This window comes from Oryzias latipes, chromosome 12 (genome assembly GCF_053564925.1).
Source record: "Oryzias latipes strain Hd-rR chromosome 12, Olatipes_Hd-rR_3.1".
In the NCBI taxonomy this organism is placed as follows: Eukaryota; Metazoa; Chordata; class Actinopteri; order Beloniformes; family Adrianichthyidae; genus Oryzias; species Oryzias latipes.
Genome location: NC_136248.1, coordinates 32,799,775 through 32,816,496, shown reverse-complemented (window position 1 = coordinate 32,816,496; position 16,722 = coordinate 32,799,775). Strand labels below are relative to the sequence as shown.

Sequence of the window (16,722 nt, the reverse complement as noted above, 5' to 3'; positions counted from 1 at the left end):
TGTAACTGATGCAGGGTCAGCCTCCATCTGGTTTCTGGATTTTCTCATCCTGCCGATTTCTCTATCTCTGAATGGATGGTTCTGAGAGCAGAAGCTGCCCTGGTTTCCATGGAAACGGACTGATGTGACAGAGTGCTGCCTGCTGGAAGTGCCCCCCCGTTGGACAGGAAGCAGTTTATGAGCCGCTTCCTGTTCCTTCAACATCTATGCCTCTGAAACAGGAACTCTTCTGTCCCAGCCACTCATGCGCTGTGACATCATTTCCTGTTTGCTTACACCTTTATTCATGAGTGACGCTTGACGCCTCGTTCTCCAGAGGGGCGGAGGTTGGTCAGAGGCCCCTCCCCTGTGGGGAGGCTTCAGCGGCGTTAAGCGGAGCTGCTGAGCTGATGCTCTGATCTTTCATGGGGGCGGGACTTCACTGATGTTTCTAAATGAGTTTGGTTGGAAAATTAAGAGGGGGGGGGTATATCCTTACTCTGTAGGCACCTCCCACTGTGGACTGAGCCAAACACGTTCCACTGAGTGTTTTCAAAAGGTAAAACTTTATTGTTCCTCAGCTGTGACTTTTTTTTTTTCCAGATTACAGCAAATATTTATTTAAAAAACACACAAACAGCAATGCTACAATCTGATTGGACAACAGCAGAGAGAGTTCATCTGACACCATGATGATGTCATCACCCAAACCCTCAGAGGCTACGCTAAGAGCTACAAGCTAGCATGCGCACAGGTGCGCTCAGGTGCGCTCAGGACACCCAAACACAAATGTGGTGGAGCTGCAGACAAATGTGTGCCTGGTTTGGTCCGGTGTGTTTCTTCTGAAATGTTTTGACCTTTTTATCAGAACACAGATGCAGAGTCCGACCCAAACAAAGGTTCTGGTTCCCGCACAGAGGCCCGCTTGGTTTAGTTGGGCAGAAACATGGAGGCGCCAATTACAGGATCGCATTTCATCACTTCGGCGCTGTGGACCTTCAAAACGGTCCTCGTTCAGGACAGAACAGACACCCGTGCAGTCGGACCACACCATCTCTTTTTTAGTTAAAGGCCTCCTGACCTTTAACCCCTACAGCCTTTGTCATGATCGTGACGACTGGACTGGTTTCAGTACCGACTTAGTACTTGTAACATAGTTTCCTTAAAAAAAATAAATAATAAAACGTCATGAAGAGGCCAAAAGCAGAAATCCTGACAGGGGGGGGGGCTCTGTCTTGATTGATTGACAGTGGTCCTGCATCATCAGTGGGTGTGGCCTGCTGTTTTTTTCATAGCACCAAAAGAAATATAAATAGGTAAAAAACACAGACTCATGCTCGCACTCACTCCTTTGGTTTTCCTCGACAAAAGAAACCAGCCTGTTCCTGCAGGACGGCGGTACGCCGGAGCAGCGGTACGCCGCCGGAGCAGCTACACGTCCAGGATCTCCTCGGCGGTGCCGCCGCAGCGCAGCCGGTACCGGCCCGTCCTCCAGCTGATGGTGGGGTCCCACAGAGCCGACAGGAAGATCTGCACGGCCATGGACTCCCGGATGAACCAGGCCACAGCGAAGTCCAACTTGGAGAAATTCAGGGGGCCGCCCTACAGATGATGTCATCAGTGAGTCATGCTTTTACACACCTGCTCCTGATTTCAAAATAAAAGACACCGTACCTGCACTCCGGTCAGCTGGATGTAGTCGGCGATGAACCAGGCTAGGCAGTGACACATGAAGAAGACCATCATGTCCCACCTGCAGGGGGGGACACGTTGACATTAACCTGCTGTCACAGGCCGACTGACAGGCCCCGCCCAGCAGCTGCTCTGTGATTGGACATACCTGAAGACATGATGGGCGGCCCAGCCGATGATGAGGCTGGCGAGGAAGCACTCGGAGACGGGCTCCAGCACGGTTCCAGGCAGCATGTTGATCCTCAGCTTGGTCCACCTGCACACAGTTTGGATCAGAACCGGTTTGGGCCTGAGCTTCGGCTGCTGTTCTCGGGCCTCGTTCACAAAGGTAAACCAGGTGAACACGTGGAGACGGTTCCCGCGTTTCACTGCAGCAGAACTGGAAGTTTGATGTCATAACTGAAACGTCGTGAGCAGAGCGGCGGGGAAAGACAACACGCCTTTAGCGTGTTCTCGTGTCTACAGCAGGAGAAGACGTTCTAGGACAGAAAGTTTCCTGACGTCCCTGAAATGAGTGCCGTTCTTTTTCTTCCTGTTAAAGGATTCTGTAGGTGGTTGTTTGCGTTGAAAATACTTTTTGAGCCGTGAAGCCTGAATCGGTGAAATCTTTCCTACTTTCCTCCTGTTTATGTTTTATGTTATCAACCACCAATGAAACCAGACTGGATCCACTGCAGGAGGAGAACCGCTCTGTTCCTGCTGTCACAGAGCGGTTCTCCTCCTGCAGTCTAGCTAACGTTCTCATCTCCTGTGGTTCTTCTCTTTATCAAGGAAAACTCAGAACCCTGACAGTAAAATGTGGGGATCAGGTCGTGACGCGCAGACTTCTGTTTATTTCAAACAACAAACTTAAACGATGCAGCGCTGATCAAATAATAAAAGTAAATAGCCGATCAGTGATTCCATCGAGTCAGACACTATAACATCGGGCCGGATTTCCCAACATCCCTACTACAAATCAGACCCTGATCAAAGGCTAACGCAGCTAATGCTAATTTAGATCATGCTAACAATGTCCCGATACCGGTGAGCTGGATGGCCCCGGTTATGATGGAGAACATTCGAAACTCTAAATCCAGAAAGAAGGCGGTCGATTTGACAGCAGAACAGAGACGCAGCCATCATGGACCTTCTACCGACCAACACCAGAACCCCACCTATAACTGGGTTCAGCCGGGACAAGGACACCAACAAGAATACAAAAATAAAAAGAGTGGTTAGAAATTCTGAAGTACGATTCTTTCTTCAGTCACAAGACTCCTTCGGTTCATCACAAAAGCTCAGGAAACAAGACGCTTGGATGATTTTTGCGTCTGAAGGAGGTGCTGCACGAATTTCTGAAGGGGGAGCGGAGAAGAAGAGCACGCCGGCGTGTCGGCTTCCCCGCCGGCCTGTCGGCTTCCTCGCCGGCCTGTCGGCTTCCTCGCCGGCCGGTCGGCTTCCTTGCGGGCGTGTCGGCTTCCTCGCCGGCTGCTAAAACTGGATCCAGAGGTTCCTGAACCGCTATAACCGACGTCTGTGCTCCAGCAGAATCAGCTGACTAATAAACAGCCGGAAAATCTCCTGAAACGCCGAGGAAGATAACCGCGGAGAATAATTATCATCCAGATGAATGAATGATGGAGGACATTGTTCTGGAAGAAGATGGCCTCTGGCACTGAACCGATGAAGGTTTTAAGGCCCAGACAGACTCCAGTTCTCTGTGGTACAGTCTAGTGATCTGAATTAAAAGGGAGTCCGCTGTTCTTTATTAAACGTTTCGGTGGGACGGCCGAGCCGGTGGGACGGTTCTCCACATTCACGGGTGTCCCTACCTCCCCCGCATACAGGGGGGACACTGTAATAATCGGTTCGGCTCATAATCACTGAGCACTCCATTTTCATACTCGACATACAGTTTGGACAGAACCACCATCAGAAATGGACGCCTGCGCGTCATCCATCAAAGCTGAGCAGCTAACGACCACCAGATGACCATAAGACATGTTTTCAGAAGAAGCGCCGTCCTCGAGGTCACCTGGGGCTGGACTGACGCAGACACTCACCTGATCATACGTGACTGGAACTGACCGATGGAGTATGAGCCAGAGTTCTGCAGCGCCACCTGTGTCGCCATGGAGAACTTCCAGCCTCTGAGAATAAAACATTGAATGACCACCTGAACGGAGGCGGAGCCCCGATGCAGCACTGCTAACGTGCTAACCTGTCTGCGATAGCTTTGGCCATGAAGTAATCCTCTGCGATGTACTGAGCGAAGGCGATCAGCCCGCCGGCCTGGTCCAGCACGTCCTTCCTCATGAGGCACGACATTCCTGTTACACACTTGATCCCCGTCACATTGGCTGAGATGTATGAGCGGGGGTGGGACGTCCCGAAGTAGACCTGCACACAGGTGAACACAGGTGAGGCCTGTCAGCAGAAGCGCTTGATGGCCGAACACGGACACACAAACAAGATGTTCGCCTTGCCTGCTCAAGAGTGGCGGCGAAGCCTTGACGGTCAGCAACGTATGGCAGTCCGTGGACAAGCCCTACTTTCTCCGTCATCTGATTGGCCAGGTCTGTCAGGGTGTCAGGTTTCACTGCCCCCCCACAAACACTCGTCAGCTTAAACAGGAAGGGTGGGACAAAAGCATTGATGCCCGGACACTGGGCCTCACCTCGGATCCCGCTGTCACAGATCCACACCAGCTGGTACTTGGCACCTTCGTAACCCGGCATCAGGTTGTTGATCTTTGGGTTGATACCAACCTTCTTCCCTCCTGAAGACAATAGACCGTCAGGAGTTACCTCTGAACATCAGCCACAGGTGAGCAACAGCACAGAAGGTAGGTCTAGCAACACTCACCGATGAACAGGCGCGCGTCCACATTGGGGTACTTCCCCAGCAGCTTCTTACAGACGTCTACAGCTGGATCATCCTGGTCCTGAACGCACAGCAGGATCTCGTACTGCAAAACACACACCTGTGTTAGCCGAGGACAACCTCCCACCTGTCTGACACTCCCCCACACACACCTGTGTCAGCCGAGAAGGACCTCCCACCTGTCTGAGACGCCCCCACACACACTTGTGTTAGCCGAGGTGGACCTCCCACCTGTCTGACACGCCCCCACACACACCTGTGTTAGCCGAGAAGGACCTCCCACCTGTCTGAGACGCCCCCACACACACCTGTGTTAGCCGAGGAGGACCTCCCACCTGTCTGACACGCCCCCACACACACCTGTGTTAGCCGAGGACAACCTCCCACCTGTCTGACACGCCCCCACACACACCTGTGTTAGCCGAGGACAACCTCCCACCTGTCTGACACGCCCCCACACACACCTGTGTTAGCCGAGGACAACCTCCCACCTGTCTGACACGCCCCTACACACACCTGTGTTAGCCGAAGAGGACCTCCCACCTGTCTGAGACGCCCCCACGCACACCTGTGTTAGCCGAGAAGGACCTCCCACCTGTCTGAGACGCCCCCACGCACACCTGTGTTAGCCAAGGAGGACCTCGCACCTGTCTGAGACGCCCCCACGCACACCTGTGTTAGCCGAGGAGGACCTCCCACCTGTCTGACACGCCCCCACACACACCTGTGTTAGCCGAGGAGGACCTCCCACCTGTCTGACACGCCCCCACACACACCTGTGTTAGCCGAGGACGACCTCCCACCTGTCTGACACGCCCCCACACACACCTGTGTTAGCCGAGCACAACCTCCCACCTGTCTGACACGCCCCCACACACACCTGTGTTAGCCGAGCACAACCTCCCACCTGTCTGACACGCCCCCACACACACCTGTGTTAGCCGAGCACAACCTCCCACCTGTCTTACACGCCCCCACACACACCTGTGTTAGCCGAGCACAACATCCCACCTGTCTGACACTCCCCCACACACACCTGTGTTAGCCGAGGAGGACCTCCCACCTGTCTGACACTCCCCCACACACACCTGTGTTAGCCGAGGAGGACCTCCCACCTGTCTGACACGCCTCCACACACACCTGTGTTAGCCGAGGAGGACCTCCTACCTGTCTGAGACGCCCCCACACACACCTGTGTTAGCTGAGGAGGACCTCCCACCTGTCTGACACGCCCCCACACACACCTGTGTTAGCCGAGGACAACCTCCCACCTGTCTGACACGCCCCCACACACACCTGTGTTAGCCGAGGAGGACCTCCCACCTGTCTGAGACGCCCCCACACACACCTGTGTTAGCCGAGGACAACCTCCCACCTGTCTGAGACGCCCCCACACACACCTGTGTTAGCCGAGGACAACCTCCCACCTGTCTGACACACCCCCACACACACCTGTGTTAGCCGAGGAGGACCTCCCACCTGTCTGAGACGCCCCCACACACACCTGTGTTAGCCGAGGACAACCTCCCACCTGTCTGACACTCCCCCACACACACCTGTTTTAACCGAGGACAACCTCCCACCTGTCTGAGACGCCCCCACACACACCTGTGTTAGCCGAGGAGGACCTCCCACCTGTCTGACACGCCCCCACACACACCTGTGTTAGCCGAGGAGGACCTCCCACCTGTCTGAGACGCCCCCACACACACCTGTGTTAGCCGAGGAGGACCTCCCACCTGTCTGACACGCCCCCACACACACCTGTGTTAGCCGAGGAGGACCTCCCACCTGTCTGACACACCCCCACACACACACCTGTGTTAGCCGAGGTGGACCTCCCACCTGTCTGACACACCCCCACACACACCTGTGTTAGCCGAGGAGGACCTCCCACCTGTCTGACACGCCCCCACACATACCTGTGTTAGCCGAGGAGGACCTCCCACCTGTCTGAGACGCCCCCACACACACCTGTGTTAGCCGAGGACGACCTCCCACCTGTCTGACACGCCCCCACACACACCTGTGTTAGCTGAGGAGGACCTCCCACCTGTCTGAGACGCCCCCAAACACACCTGTGTTAACCGAGGAGGACCTCCCACCTGTCTGAGACGCCCCCACACACACCTGTGTTAGCCGAGGTGGACCTCCCACCTGTCTGACACACCCCCACACACACACCTGTGTTAGCCGAGGTGGACCTCCCACCTGTCTGACACACCCCCACACACACCTGTGTTAGCCGAGGAGGACCTCCCACCTGTCTGAGACGCCCCCACACACACCTGTGTTAGCCGAGGAGGACCTCCCACCTGTCTGAGACGCCCCCACACAGACCTGTGTTAGCCGAGGAGGACCTCCCACCTGTCTGAGACGCCCCCACACACACCTGTGTTAGCCGAGGACAACCTCCCACCTGTCTGACACACCCCCACACACACCTGTGTTAGCCGAGGACAACCTCCCACCTGTCTGAGACGCCCCCACACACACCTGTGTTAGCCGAGGACGACCTCCCACCTGTCTGACACTCCCCCACACACACCTGTTTTAACCGAGGACAACCTCCCACCTGTCTGAGACGCCCCCACACACACCTGTGTTAGCCGAGGAGGACCTCCCACCTGTCTGACACGCCCCCACACACACCTGTGTTAGCCGAGGAGGACCTCCCACCTGTCTGACACGCCCCCACACACACCTGTGTTAGCCGAGGAGGACCTCCCACCTGTCTGAGACGCCCCCACACACACCTGTGTTAGCCGAGGAGGACCTCCCACCTGTCTGACACGCCCCCACACACACACCTGTGTTAGCCGAGGTGGACCTCCCACCTGTCTGACACACCCCCACACACACCTGTGTTAGCCGAGGAGGACCTCCCACCTGTCTGACACGCCCCCACACATACCTGTGTTAGCTGAGGAGTACCTCCCACTTGTCTGAGACGCCCCCACACACACCTGTGTTAGCCGAGGAGGACCTCCCACCTGTCTGACACGCCCCCACACACACCTGTATTAGCCGAGGAGGATCTCCCACCTGTCTGAGACGCCCCCACACACACCTGTGTTAGCCGAGGTGGACCTCCCACCTGTCTGACACACCCCCACACACACCTGTGTTAGCCGAGGTGGACCTCCCACCTGTCTGACACACCCCCACACACACCTGTGTTAGCCGAGGAGGACCTCCCACCTGTCTGAGACGCCCCCACACACACCTGTGTTAGCCGAGGACAACCTCCCACCTGTCTGACACGCCCCCACACACACCTGTGTTAGCTGAGGAGGACCTCCCACCTGTCTGAGACGCCCCCAAACACACCTGTGTTAGCCGAGGAGGACCTCCCACCTGTCTGAGACGCCCCCACACACACCTGTGTTAGCCGAGGTGGACCTCCCACCTGTCTGACACACCCCAACACACACACCTGTGTTAGCCGAGGTGGACCTCCCACCTGTCTGACACACCCCCACACACACCTGTGTTAGCCGAGGAGGACCTCCCACCTGTCTGAGACGCCCCCACACACACCTGTGTTAGCCGAGGAGGACCTCCCACCTGTCTGAGACGCCCCCACACACACCTGTGTTAGCCGAGGAGGACCTCCCACCTGTCTGAGACGCCCCCACACACACCTGTGTTAGCCGAGGACAACCTCCCACCTGTCTGACACACCCCCACACACACCTGTGTTAGCCGAGGACAACCTCCCACCTGTCTGAGACGCCCCCACACACACCTGTGTTAGCCGAGGACGACCTCCCACCTGTCTGACACTCCCCCACACACACCTGTTTTAACCGAGGACAACCTCCCACCTGTCTGAGACGCCCCCACACACACCTGTGTTAGCCGAGGAGGACCTCCCACCTGTCTGACACGCCCCCACACACACCTGTGTTAGCCGAGGAGGACCTCCCACCTGTCTGACACGCCCCCACACACACCTGTGTTAGCCGAGGAGGACCTCCCACCTGTCTGAGACGCCCCCACACACACCTGTGTTAGCCGAGGAGGACCTCCCACCTGTCTGACACGCCCCCACACACACCTGTGTTAGCCGAGGAGGACCTCCCACCTGTCTGACACGCCCCCACACACACACCTGTGTTAGCCGAGGTGGACCTCCCACCTGTCTGACACACCCCCACACACACCTGTGTTAGCCGAGGAGGACCTCCCACCTGTCTGACACGCCCCCACACATACCTGTGTTAGCTGAGGAGTACCTCCCACTTGTCTGAGACGCCCCCACACACACCTGTGTTAGCCGAGGAGGACCTCCCACCTGTCTGACACGCCCCCACACACACCTGTATTAGCCGAGGAGGATCTCCCACCTGTCTGAGACGCCCCCACACACACCTGTGTTAGCCGAGGTGGACCTCCCACCTGTCTGACACACCCCCACACACACCTGTGTTAGCCGAGGTGGACCTCCCACCTGTCTGACACACCCCCACACACACCTGTGTTAGCCGAGGAGGACCTCCCACCTGTCTGAGACGCCCCCACACACACCTGTGTTAGCCGAGGACAACCTCCCACCTGTCTGACACGCCCCCACACACACCTGTGTTAGCTGAGGAGGACCTCCCACCTGTCTGAGACGCCCCCAAACACACCTGTGTTAGCCGAGGAGGACCTCCCACCTGTCTGAGACGCCCCCACACACACCTGTGTTAGCCGAGGTGGACCTCCCACCTGTCTGACACACCCCAACACACACACCTGTGTTAGCCGAGGTGGACCTCCCACCTGTCTGACACACCCCCACACACACCTGTGTTAGCCGAGGAGGACCTCCCACCTGTCTGAGACGCCCCCACACACACCTGTGTTAGCCGAGGAGGACCTCCCACCTGTCTGAGACGCCCCCACACACACTTGTGTTAGCCGAGGAGGACCTCCCACCTGTCTGAGACGCCCCCACACACACCTGTGTTAGCCGAGGACAACCTCCCACCTGTCTGACACACCCCCACACACACCTGTGTTAGCCGAGGAGGACCTCCCACCTGTCTGAGACGCCCCCACACACACCTGTGTTAGCCGAGGACAACCTCCCACCTGTCTGACACGCCCCCACACACAACTGTGTTAGACGAGCCCAACCTCCCACCTGTCTGACACTCCCCCACACACACCTGTTTTAACCGAGGACAACCTCCCACCTGTCTGAGACGCCCCCACACACACCTGTGTTAGCCGAGGAGGACCTCCCACCTGTCTGACACGCCCCCACACACACCTGTGTTAGCCGAGGAGGACCTCCCACCTGTCTGAGACGCCCCCACACACACCTGTGTTAGCCGAGGAGGACCTCCCACCTGTCTGACACGCCCCCACACACACCTGTGTTAGCCGAGGAGGACCTCCCACCTGTCTGACACACCCCCACACACACACCTGTGTTAGCCGAGGTGGACCTCCCACCTGTCTGACACACCCCCACACACACCTGTGTTAGCCGAGGACGGGGGTGCTGACTCTGATGATGGTCATGTCTGTCATGGGGGATGTACCACTGTCGCGGGGTTTCTCTCACCTTTGGGTAATCCAGAGTGAAGAAGGTCTCCAGGTTGGAGATCAGGTTCGGGTCGACCCCCTTCAGAGGCTTCAGCAGAGAAACTCCTGCCAGCTGAGCAAACGGCTGTTTGACCTCTGACCTCTTCTTGTGAAGGTGTAGGCGTCTGAAACAGAGGCCAGGAACCCGGATCAGAACAGGTCACTGTCTATGTGAAAACCCGGTTCTTCGGACAAGGCTCTGCTGCCTCCACCCCCGCGCAGAAAGAGCAGCCGGGACCGGTAGTTCCGCCCGCGTGCGCGCGCAGTCAGACAGACGGAACCAACAGCTTCCCTGAATATCAATGAACAGAAACGTCTCTGGAGCGGAAGGCCGCCGCGGCCGCTGCGTTAGCCGGGAAGCCGCTGCTAGCTTAAGCCGCACTAACGTACGCGCGAACAGTCAGCTTTACGTCAGTTAGCCCCTTCCCGTTGAGCTAACGTGCACCGGTTAGCGGTAACCCACCGACCGGGCACTCAGCCAGAGAGGCGCGGGCATCAGCGGCTCGGCCCCCCGCGGGCGAACAGCTTCAAGCGGCGGCGCGCGCGCACTCACACGTAAATGATGGACATCAGGTGCATGAGCCAGAGCACGAGGAAGAGCACGAGGCCGAACACGGCGAGGCCCTGCATGGCCAGCTCCAGCGGGGCCATGGCGCAGCGGACGGCCGCCACAGCTCGTTCGGGCTCCGTGTGTGGTCGGGCAGGACACCGGGGGGTTCTGTAGAGTCCGTCACGAAAGAGCCAGAAATCCGGCGGGGCCGGTACCGGAAGTAGGTTGGACCTCGAGCTCCGGCAGCGGGAACTCTGGGGGCCACAGACGGCCTGGGGGAGCGCGGTTTAGCGGCGATGAGGTCGGGCGTTTGACAGTCAGCAGACCGGCCCACGATCAGCTGACCAACCGGGAAAGACGGTGATCAAACAGGAAGTCATCACTGGCTGGCACTTCCGGACTCTTTCAAAATAAAAGCCCCTCCCAACAGCCTAAGATAAATGAAACCAGGCGGCCTTAGTGCCTCTAAACGTTAGTACAAAGGTGTTTAGGATGAGCTTTAGTGCAAAGAACCCCAGGAATCTAACTGCTTCCTTCACTGCTACATGTTTTCTTCGTGCTTTTATTGAGTAACTGTAAGTCTACATGGATTCAGCCTCCTTGTCTTCATTCTGCTCCTTCAGAACCCAGATAATCCTGATGTGCTTCCACCTCAAACTGCTCATCTGCTCTGAAAGTTCTTCTCTGTGACTTCCTCCATTAAGCTGAAAATCCCCAAATTTTCAAACATGATTAAATTGAATAAAGTTTGGCCTCGAAAAACAAATCAAAAACAAAGCTGAAAATACCCTTTATTTACTGTGGATCCAGTTCTGATCATTTGGATGAGCCGATTGTCGCTCAGAACAGGGAAGTTCCCGCTGCTGAAGGTGCAGCTGTGTTGAGTCACGTGACAACGGTGGAAACTGGTTGCTTTGCTCAGGTGCGTCAGACTTCGTGGTAAACAGCCACACCTGTCAGTGTGTGTCATAACACCTGCTGGGGTTGAGCAACCGAAACTGAACTGGATCAGGAACCAGAGACCGCGGTCGTCATGGACAATCTGAGTTCCTTCAGGAAGCAGGACGTCCTGCAGACTGAGAACACGGTGACGCTTCAACAATTACAACAGATTATTTCAGGAAGAAAAACAAATGATTAAATGAAGTCAGTTGCTCTGCGGGTAGCAGCTAACTGGCGCCCCCTTCAGTTGGATCACAAGCTTCAGTTTTCTTTGTCACATCCATCCGTCAGCAGCTGGGCGGTGCTGGACCACGGACACTCCAGGTTCTCCTTCCAGCTCTCCTCCTGGGTGTTGTAGACCTCCTGTGGAGCACAGGTAGGGGGTGAGGGCTCGGCCGTCCCACCGGCTCGGCCGTCCCACCGCCGCCGGCTCCTACCTTCTTCCATATGGGCATCCGGGCCTTCAGCTGGCTGATGCAGTGCTGGATGGCCTGCTGGCCGTCGTGGCGGTGCGGAGATGAAACTGCCATGGCGACGCTGGCCTCGCCCACCTTCACCCACCTAAAGAGGAACCTGTCAGGTAAGTCTGGCGTTTGCCGGTCAGAGGAGTGGCGGAGCGCTCACCCCAGCCGGTGGTGGACGCAGATGTGCTTCACGCTGGGCCAGCACCCCCGCAGCTCAGCACAGAGCTTGGTGAACTCTGATTGGACCATGGACTCGTACGCCTCGTAGTGCAGTCCCACCACCCTCCTGCCCTCCACCTCGTCCTCCCGGGTCGTTCCTGCACAGATGATGTGAAACTCCTGAGTTCTGAGGAACCGAACCGGACCCACCAACACGCTGTAACGGCCCGCACCGCTGTTCCTCACTTTAGCACTCAAAATAGAAGTGGAACACAAACACTCCCGTCCCCCCCGTCCAGGGAGTCGCTACCCAACACGGCTAAAAGTCCCGTCCATCCGTACCGACGAAGACGGAAACGGCTCCACAGGAGGAGCTGCTCACAGCATCCACCACCTCCTGCACGGACAGAGGATCCCGGCTCAGCCTGACCGCGTCCTCCTGCTGGGACATTCCTGCAACCGACCCGGTAGAACGTCTGAGAACCCGTCTCCTCTGCTGGGATGGAGAGCAGCGACTGACTGAAGCACATACCTGCCTACCCGCCGCTGAGCGGAGGAACCACGGCCACCTCGTCTCCGTCCCTCAGAACCACCAGCTGCTCCGCAATGGGAATGTACTGTTGAGCCACCGCCAAGACCACGTGACCACGCAGCACTGCTAGCCTACACACACGCACACACACACACACACACACACACACACGCACACACATGCAGCGGTCAGAATCCGATCAGCCGCCGTCAGGTTCTGCTGCTTCCTGGGTTTCGTACCGGGGATGTCTCTGCTGCAGCAGCTCCCACAGTTCCCTGCTGCTGATGGGCGTTGGAACAGAAACAAGCTCCTCCCCCTTCAGCCCAGTCAGCTCGGCACTCTGACCAAAGTAGATGACGCTCACCTGCACACAAACACCTGTATGAGCTCAGTGCCACACGTGAGGCTGCGTGGACTGCAGCGTGGAACGTGACGGGAAAACATTCGGGTCTAGAAACACGCGTGGTGATGTTTTACGGGAACGCTTCCTGCTTTTCATCCGCCTCATCCTCACTGATGTCATCATCTGTTTGCCTATTGGCTGTGTTCATCTTGCTGCTGGCATGCACCTTTTTCACACCCCGTCCTTCTGCTCACCTGGAAGGAGGGGCCAATGTTCCTGATTGGTACCTGCTGGCCGAGGAGCAGGAGGGTCAGAGTTGGAGCGGTGCTGGGTGGCTCGTCTCTCTTGGTCCTCAGCCTCCTGCTGGTTCTGGATTTTAGTTTGGGTTTGGACCTTGGTCGTCTTTTTGCGGGTTTTCTTTCCAATAGTGACCTTGTCAGGATCCTGACTTCTGCCTGTGTTTCCTTTCTGAACTCGCTTTACAGTAAACCCTTGTTTTTCGCGGGGGTTACGTTCCAAAAAGAACCCGTGAAAGGCAAAATCCGTGAAGTAGAAACCTTTATTTTTTTAACAATTATTATACTATTAAACAGTCTATTATACATTGAAAAGAAAGAACAAACCGTTTTACAGGCTCAGGCATTTGTTTCACAAATAAAAGTACTTTAGAAAAGGTTTTTCAACAAATATCTTCTGTACTGTACTGTCAAATAATAACTAATCAGGCTTCAAATCGCGGAGATTAGCCCCGCCCACCGCGACCCGAGAGTAATTGGATTAAACGGGAGAAAATTTAAAATGATTTAAAAAAAAATACAAAGTAAGGTCAGACAAATAGTGACTCAGGTGTATTTCACTGCTCTAGAGCCGCTGATCCTGACTCCGCTCTGCAGTGTTTTCTCCCTTTGAAGCCCGCGGCGCAGCTGTGTTTGTTCGGGAGAAGAACACAGTGATTGACAGTTGGTGTCGCTCTTTTTTCCATGGGGGATAGAGAAACTCGAAATTGCAAGAGAATTTGCACGTATCTGTTGTAATTTGGGAAGCTGTTTTACCTACGTGTACATGTTAAACTGCAACTTTATTGACGCACAGGTAGAGAAGAAGTGGAGTGACTTTTTAGCCAATCAGAATGCAGAAGACAATGCACAATGCAAATCCGTGAAGTAGCGAAACCGTGAAAAGTAAACCGCGTTATAGCGAGGGATCACTGTACACCAAACAGGTGTGAAGCACAGCATAAAGGTTACAGGCGGGCAACTGTGTGTGTGTGTGGGGGGGGGGGTCTACATCCTAGTCGATTCTGGTCCGATTTGTACCCCCCCCCCCCCCCCCCCCAATAGGGCCACAGTCCAGTTCTCAGATACAGTCTATGCTGACCACGTGACGCCCCACAGGCCAGACCATGTGATCCACTGGAGTTCACAAAAGACTCACAACCATAGACACAAAGCAGACTAGCACAAAACACGTGCAGAAACCACACATGCGCAGACACAAAGGCTGCGCAGTGTGTGGCACATGTGTGACACAAAGCCTGACGTCAGCATGCAAGGGGTCAAACCCTCCACTCACCTGCGCAGTCATGAAGTTACTGCAGCTATCTCGGCACCGGAGAACCGAGCGTCACGCGCGCACGCGGCACCACTTCCTGCTTTTGCTCGTCCACCGCTGCAGTGCCGCCTGCTGGACCGGAGGAACCGCAGCAGGGCGCGTGGGTCCCTCACCTGTCACTCAAAGTCCTCTGGCCAATGGAACCAGACGCTGCAGAAGCCCCGCCCACCAGGAGAAACAGAAAGGAGGAGAACCAGAAGAACTTTGGACTGTGAGCCAAAGCGATGAAGTTACAGAAACTGTTCAGGTTCTGGTTTTCTCTTGTTTAAGCTGAGATCAAAGTTCAGCAGCTGTGGTTTCACGGTCATTGTGATGTGCCTGTGGTGCATCTTGGGAGTTTTCTCTGGGCGTCACGTGGTCAGCATAGACTGTATCAGAGAACTGGACTGTGGTCCTATTGTCGGGGGGGGGGACTTCAGAAATGTCCCAGATAGGGCGGCGGCGTGGGCCCGATGGACGCCACGAACAGTCCTGGAGTACCAGAACCGGTACGAATCGGACCAGAATCGACAAAGACTGATGTAGACCTTTGTATCAAAGTATGATTCACAGCTTTAGATTTGTTTTATTTTAATCTCATTTTGTTTAAGTTTGTATTTTTGTGTCATTGTGTATTCTTTTACTTAATTTAATTGTTGTCTACACAATAAAACAACGACTTGTACTACTTCCTGTCTGTGTTCACTGATGACTGCAGAGGTTCAACAAACACAGATGATGGGAGCACAGGTTGTACTGAAAGACGGCGTGGTGGGGGGGCTGCTCTCTCTGTCCCTCCGTGCCTCCCGGCTATCTGGCGTTGGGGCCCCCGTGGCGCTGTGATTGCCCTGCGGGCGGTTGTTGGGGGGGGTCCTGGCTGCCGCTGCTGCTACGGCGGGGGTCTTGGTGTGGGGATGGCCGGACATCCCATCATCCACTTTAGAGGAACATAAAGATCCACTGGAGCACAGGTGCTGTCTCACCTTTGAACAAATGTTTCACGTGTCGGTCCCAATGCACACGTCTGTGTGTGTGTGTGGACATCAGTTGTGTTGTGTACATGCTGACATGTTTTGTTTGTGGGCATTTTTGGAGCCAACAGGTATGTTTGTGGGATTTAACAATAATGGACTGGATGTTTCTGCTTTTCCGGACGCTCAAATGGCTTATGATGTGTCCATCATTCATTCATACTTGTTGATGGTCTCTACTGATGCAGCCTCAGCGGCCCTGGAGCCACTGTAGGTGTGTGTGTGGACAGGCCCCGCCCCCTTCGGATTTACACTACTTTTGAACCTGACTGTAATGATTGTAAACATCCAGCAACTTGTTTCTTTATGCTGCTTCACGGTTCTACCCCCCCTCTTCTTTAATCACCCTCCTACCCCCGGCATCCCTCTCTCTTCTTCCCTTCTTTTCTTTTCCGTCTAGTCCAACTACAGACTGTTACAGATAAAAGTACGATGAATACGTGGCCCACGGGAGCATAAACGTTTTACATTTCTTAAAATTAAAACTAGTGTATTTATTCATATCTAGGGGGAATCAGACTTGAAATATGGTCATCTTTACATTAGGACTTAAACACTGTCTATATAACTTAACCTGACAGAATCAAATGTAAAAGGATTTATGCTAAAGTAACAAACAAACATATGTTTCTATGCAGCTGGAATTGTCACTTTAAACAGTTATAATAAATAAATAATGAGTTATTTAATATTAAGGAGTAGTTACATTTATTTGTCATTACATTTAGTTACATGTATAAGTTACATGTGGCCCTTTGAGGACAGACACTATGCTGATGTGGCCCCCGGTGAGAATGAGTCTGACCCCAGTGACCTAGTGTCAAATGTTTCCTGACCTCTAATGCAACAGGAAATCTGTGCAACACAAGAAGCTTTCAGCTCTCGTCTGTCTGCTCAGCTGTTGTCACATTTTCACGTTACAACAGAAATGAGGTTTTTGTGGATCTGCAGAAAAGATTTAAAGACAGTTTTAATAAAACCTTTTTAAAACAAACATG

General features: G+C 54.9%; 3 protein-coding genes across 4 annotated transcripts; all 3 read right to left on the bottom strand.

Annotated features, from left to right (window-relative positions):
- Positions 1-526: 526 nt before the first annotated feature.
- On the bottom strand, positions 527-11,633 carry ugcg (UDP-glucose ceramide glucosyltransferase). Of its 2 annotated transcripts, none has more exons than XM_078956415.1 (10): positions 11,452-11,633; positions 10,094-10,238; positions 4,519-4,621; positions 4,331-4,432; positions 4,140-4,252; positions 3,875-4,053; positions 3,717-3,803; positions 1,820-1,927; positions 1,654-1,732; positions 527-1,581 (listed from the first exon to the last, which is right to left on the bottom strand). In XM_078956415.1, the coding sequence occupies exons 1-10, from the start codon at positions 11,631-11,633 to the stop codon at positions 1,411-1,413; spliced, it is 1,269 nt and encodes a 422-aa protein (XP_078812541.1). In that variant the 3' UTR covers positions 527-1,410. The 2 variants fall into 2 exon arrangements, with proteins under 2 accessions (XP_078812541.1, XP_004084487.1); XM_004084439.5 differs by lacking the exon at positions 11,452-11,633 and adding an exon at positions 10,667-11,047.
- LOC101172945 (molybdopterin synthase catalytic subunit) lies at positions 11,437-12,791 on the bottom strand. The gene is made up of 5 exons (XM_020699819.3): positions 12,761-12,791; positions 12,571-12,681; positions 12,230-12,386; positions 12,043-12,166; positions 11,437-11,968 (listed from the first exon to the last, which is right to left on the bottom strand). The coding sequence occupies exons 2-5, from the start codon at positions 12,677-12,679 to the stop codon at positions 11,867-11,869; spliced, it is 492 nt and encodes a 163-aa protein (XP_020555478.1). The 5' UTR covers positions 12,680-12,681; positions 12,761-12,791; the 3' UTR covers positions 11,437-11,866.
- On the bottom strand, positions 12,765-14,820 carry mocs2 (molybdenum cofactor synthesis 2). The gene is made up of 3 exons (XM_078956416.1): positions 14,676-14,820; positions 13,000-13,124; positions 12,765-12,891 (listed from the first exon to the last, which is right to left on the bottom strand). The coding sequence occupies exons 1-3, from the start codon at positions 14,685-14,687 to the stop codon at positions 12,765-12,767; spliced, it is 264 nt and encodes an 87-aa protein (XP_078812542.1). The 5' UTR covers positions 14,688-14,820.
- Between the last annotated feature and the right edge of the window lie 1,902 nt (positions 14,821-16,722).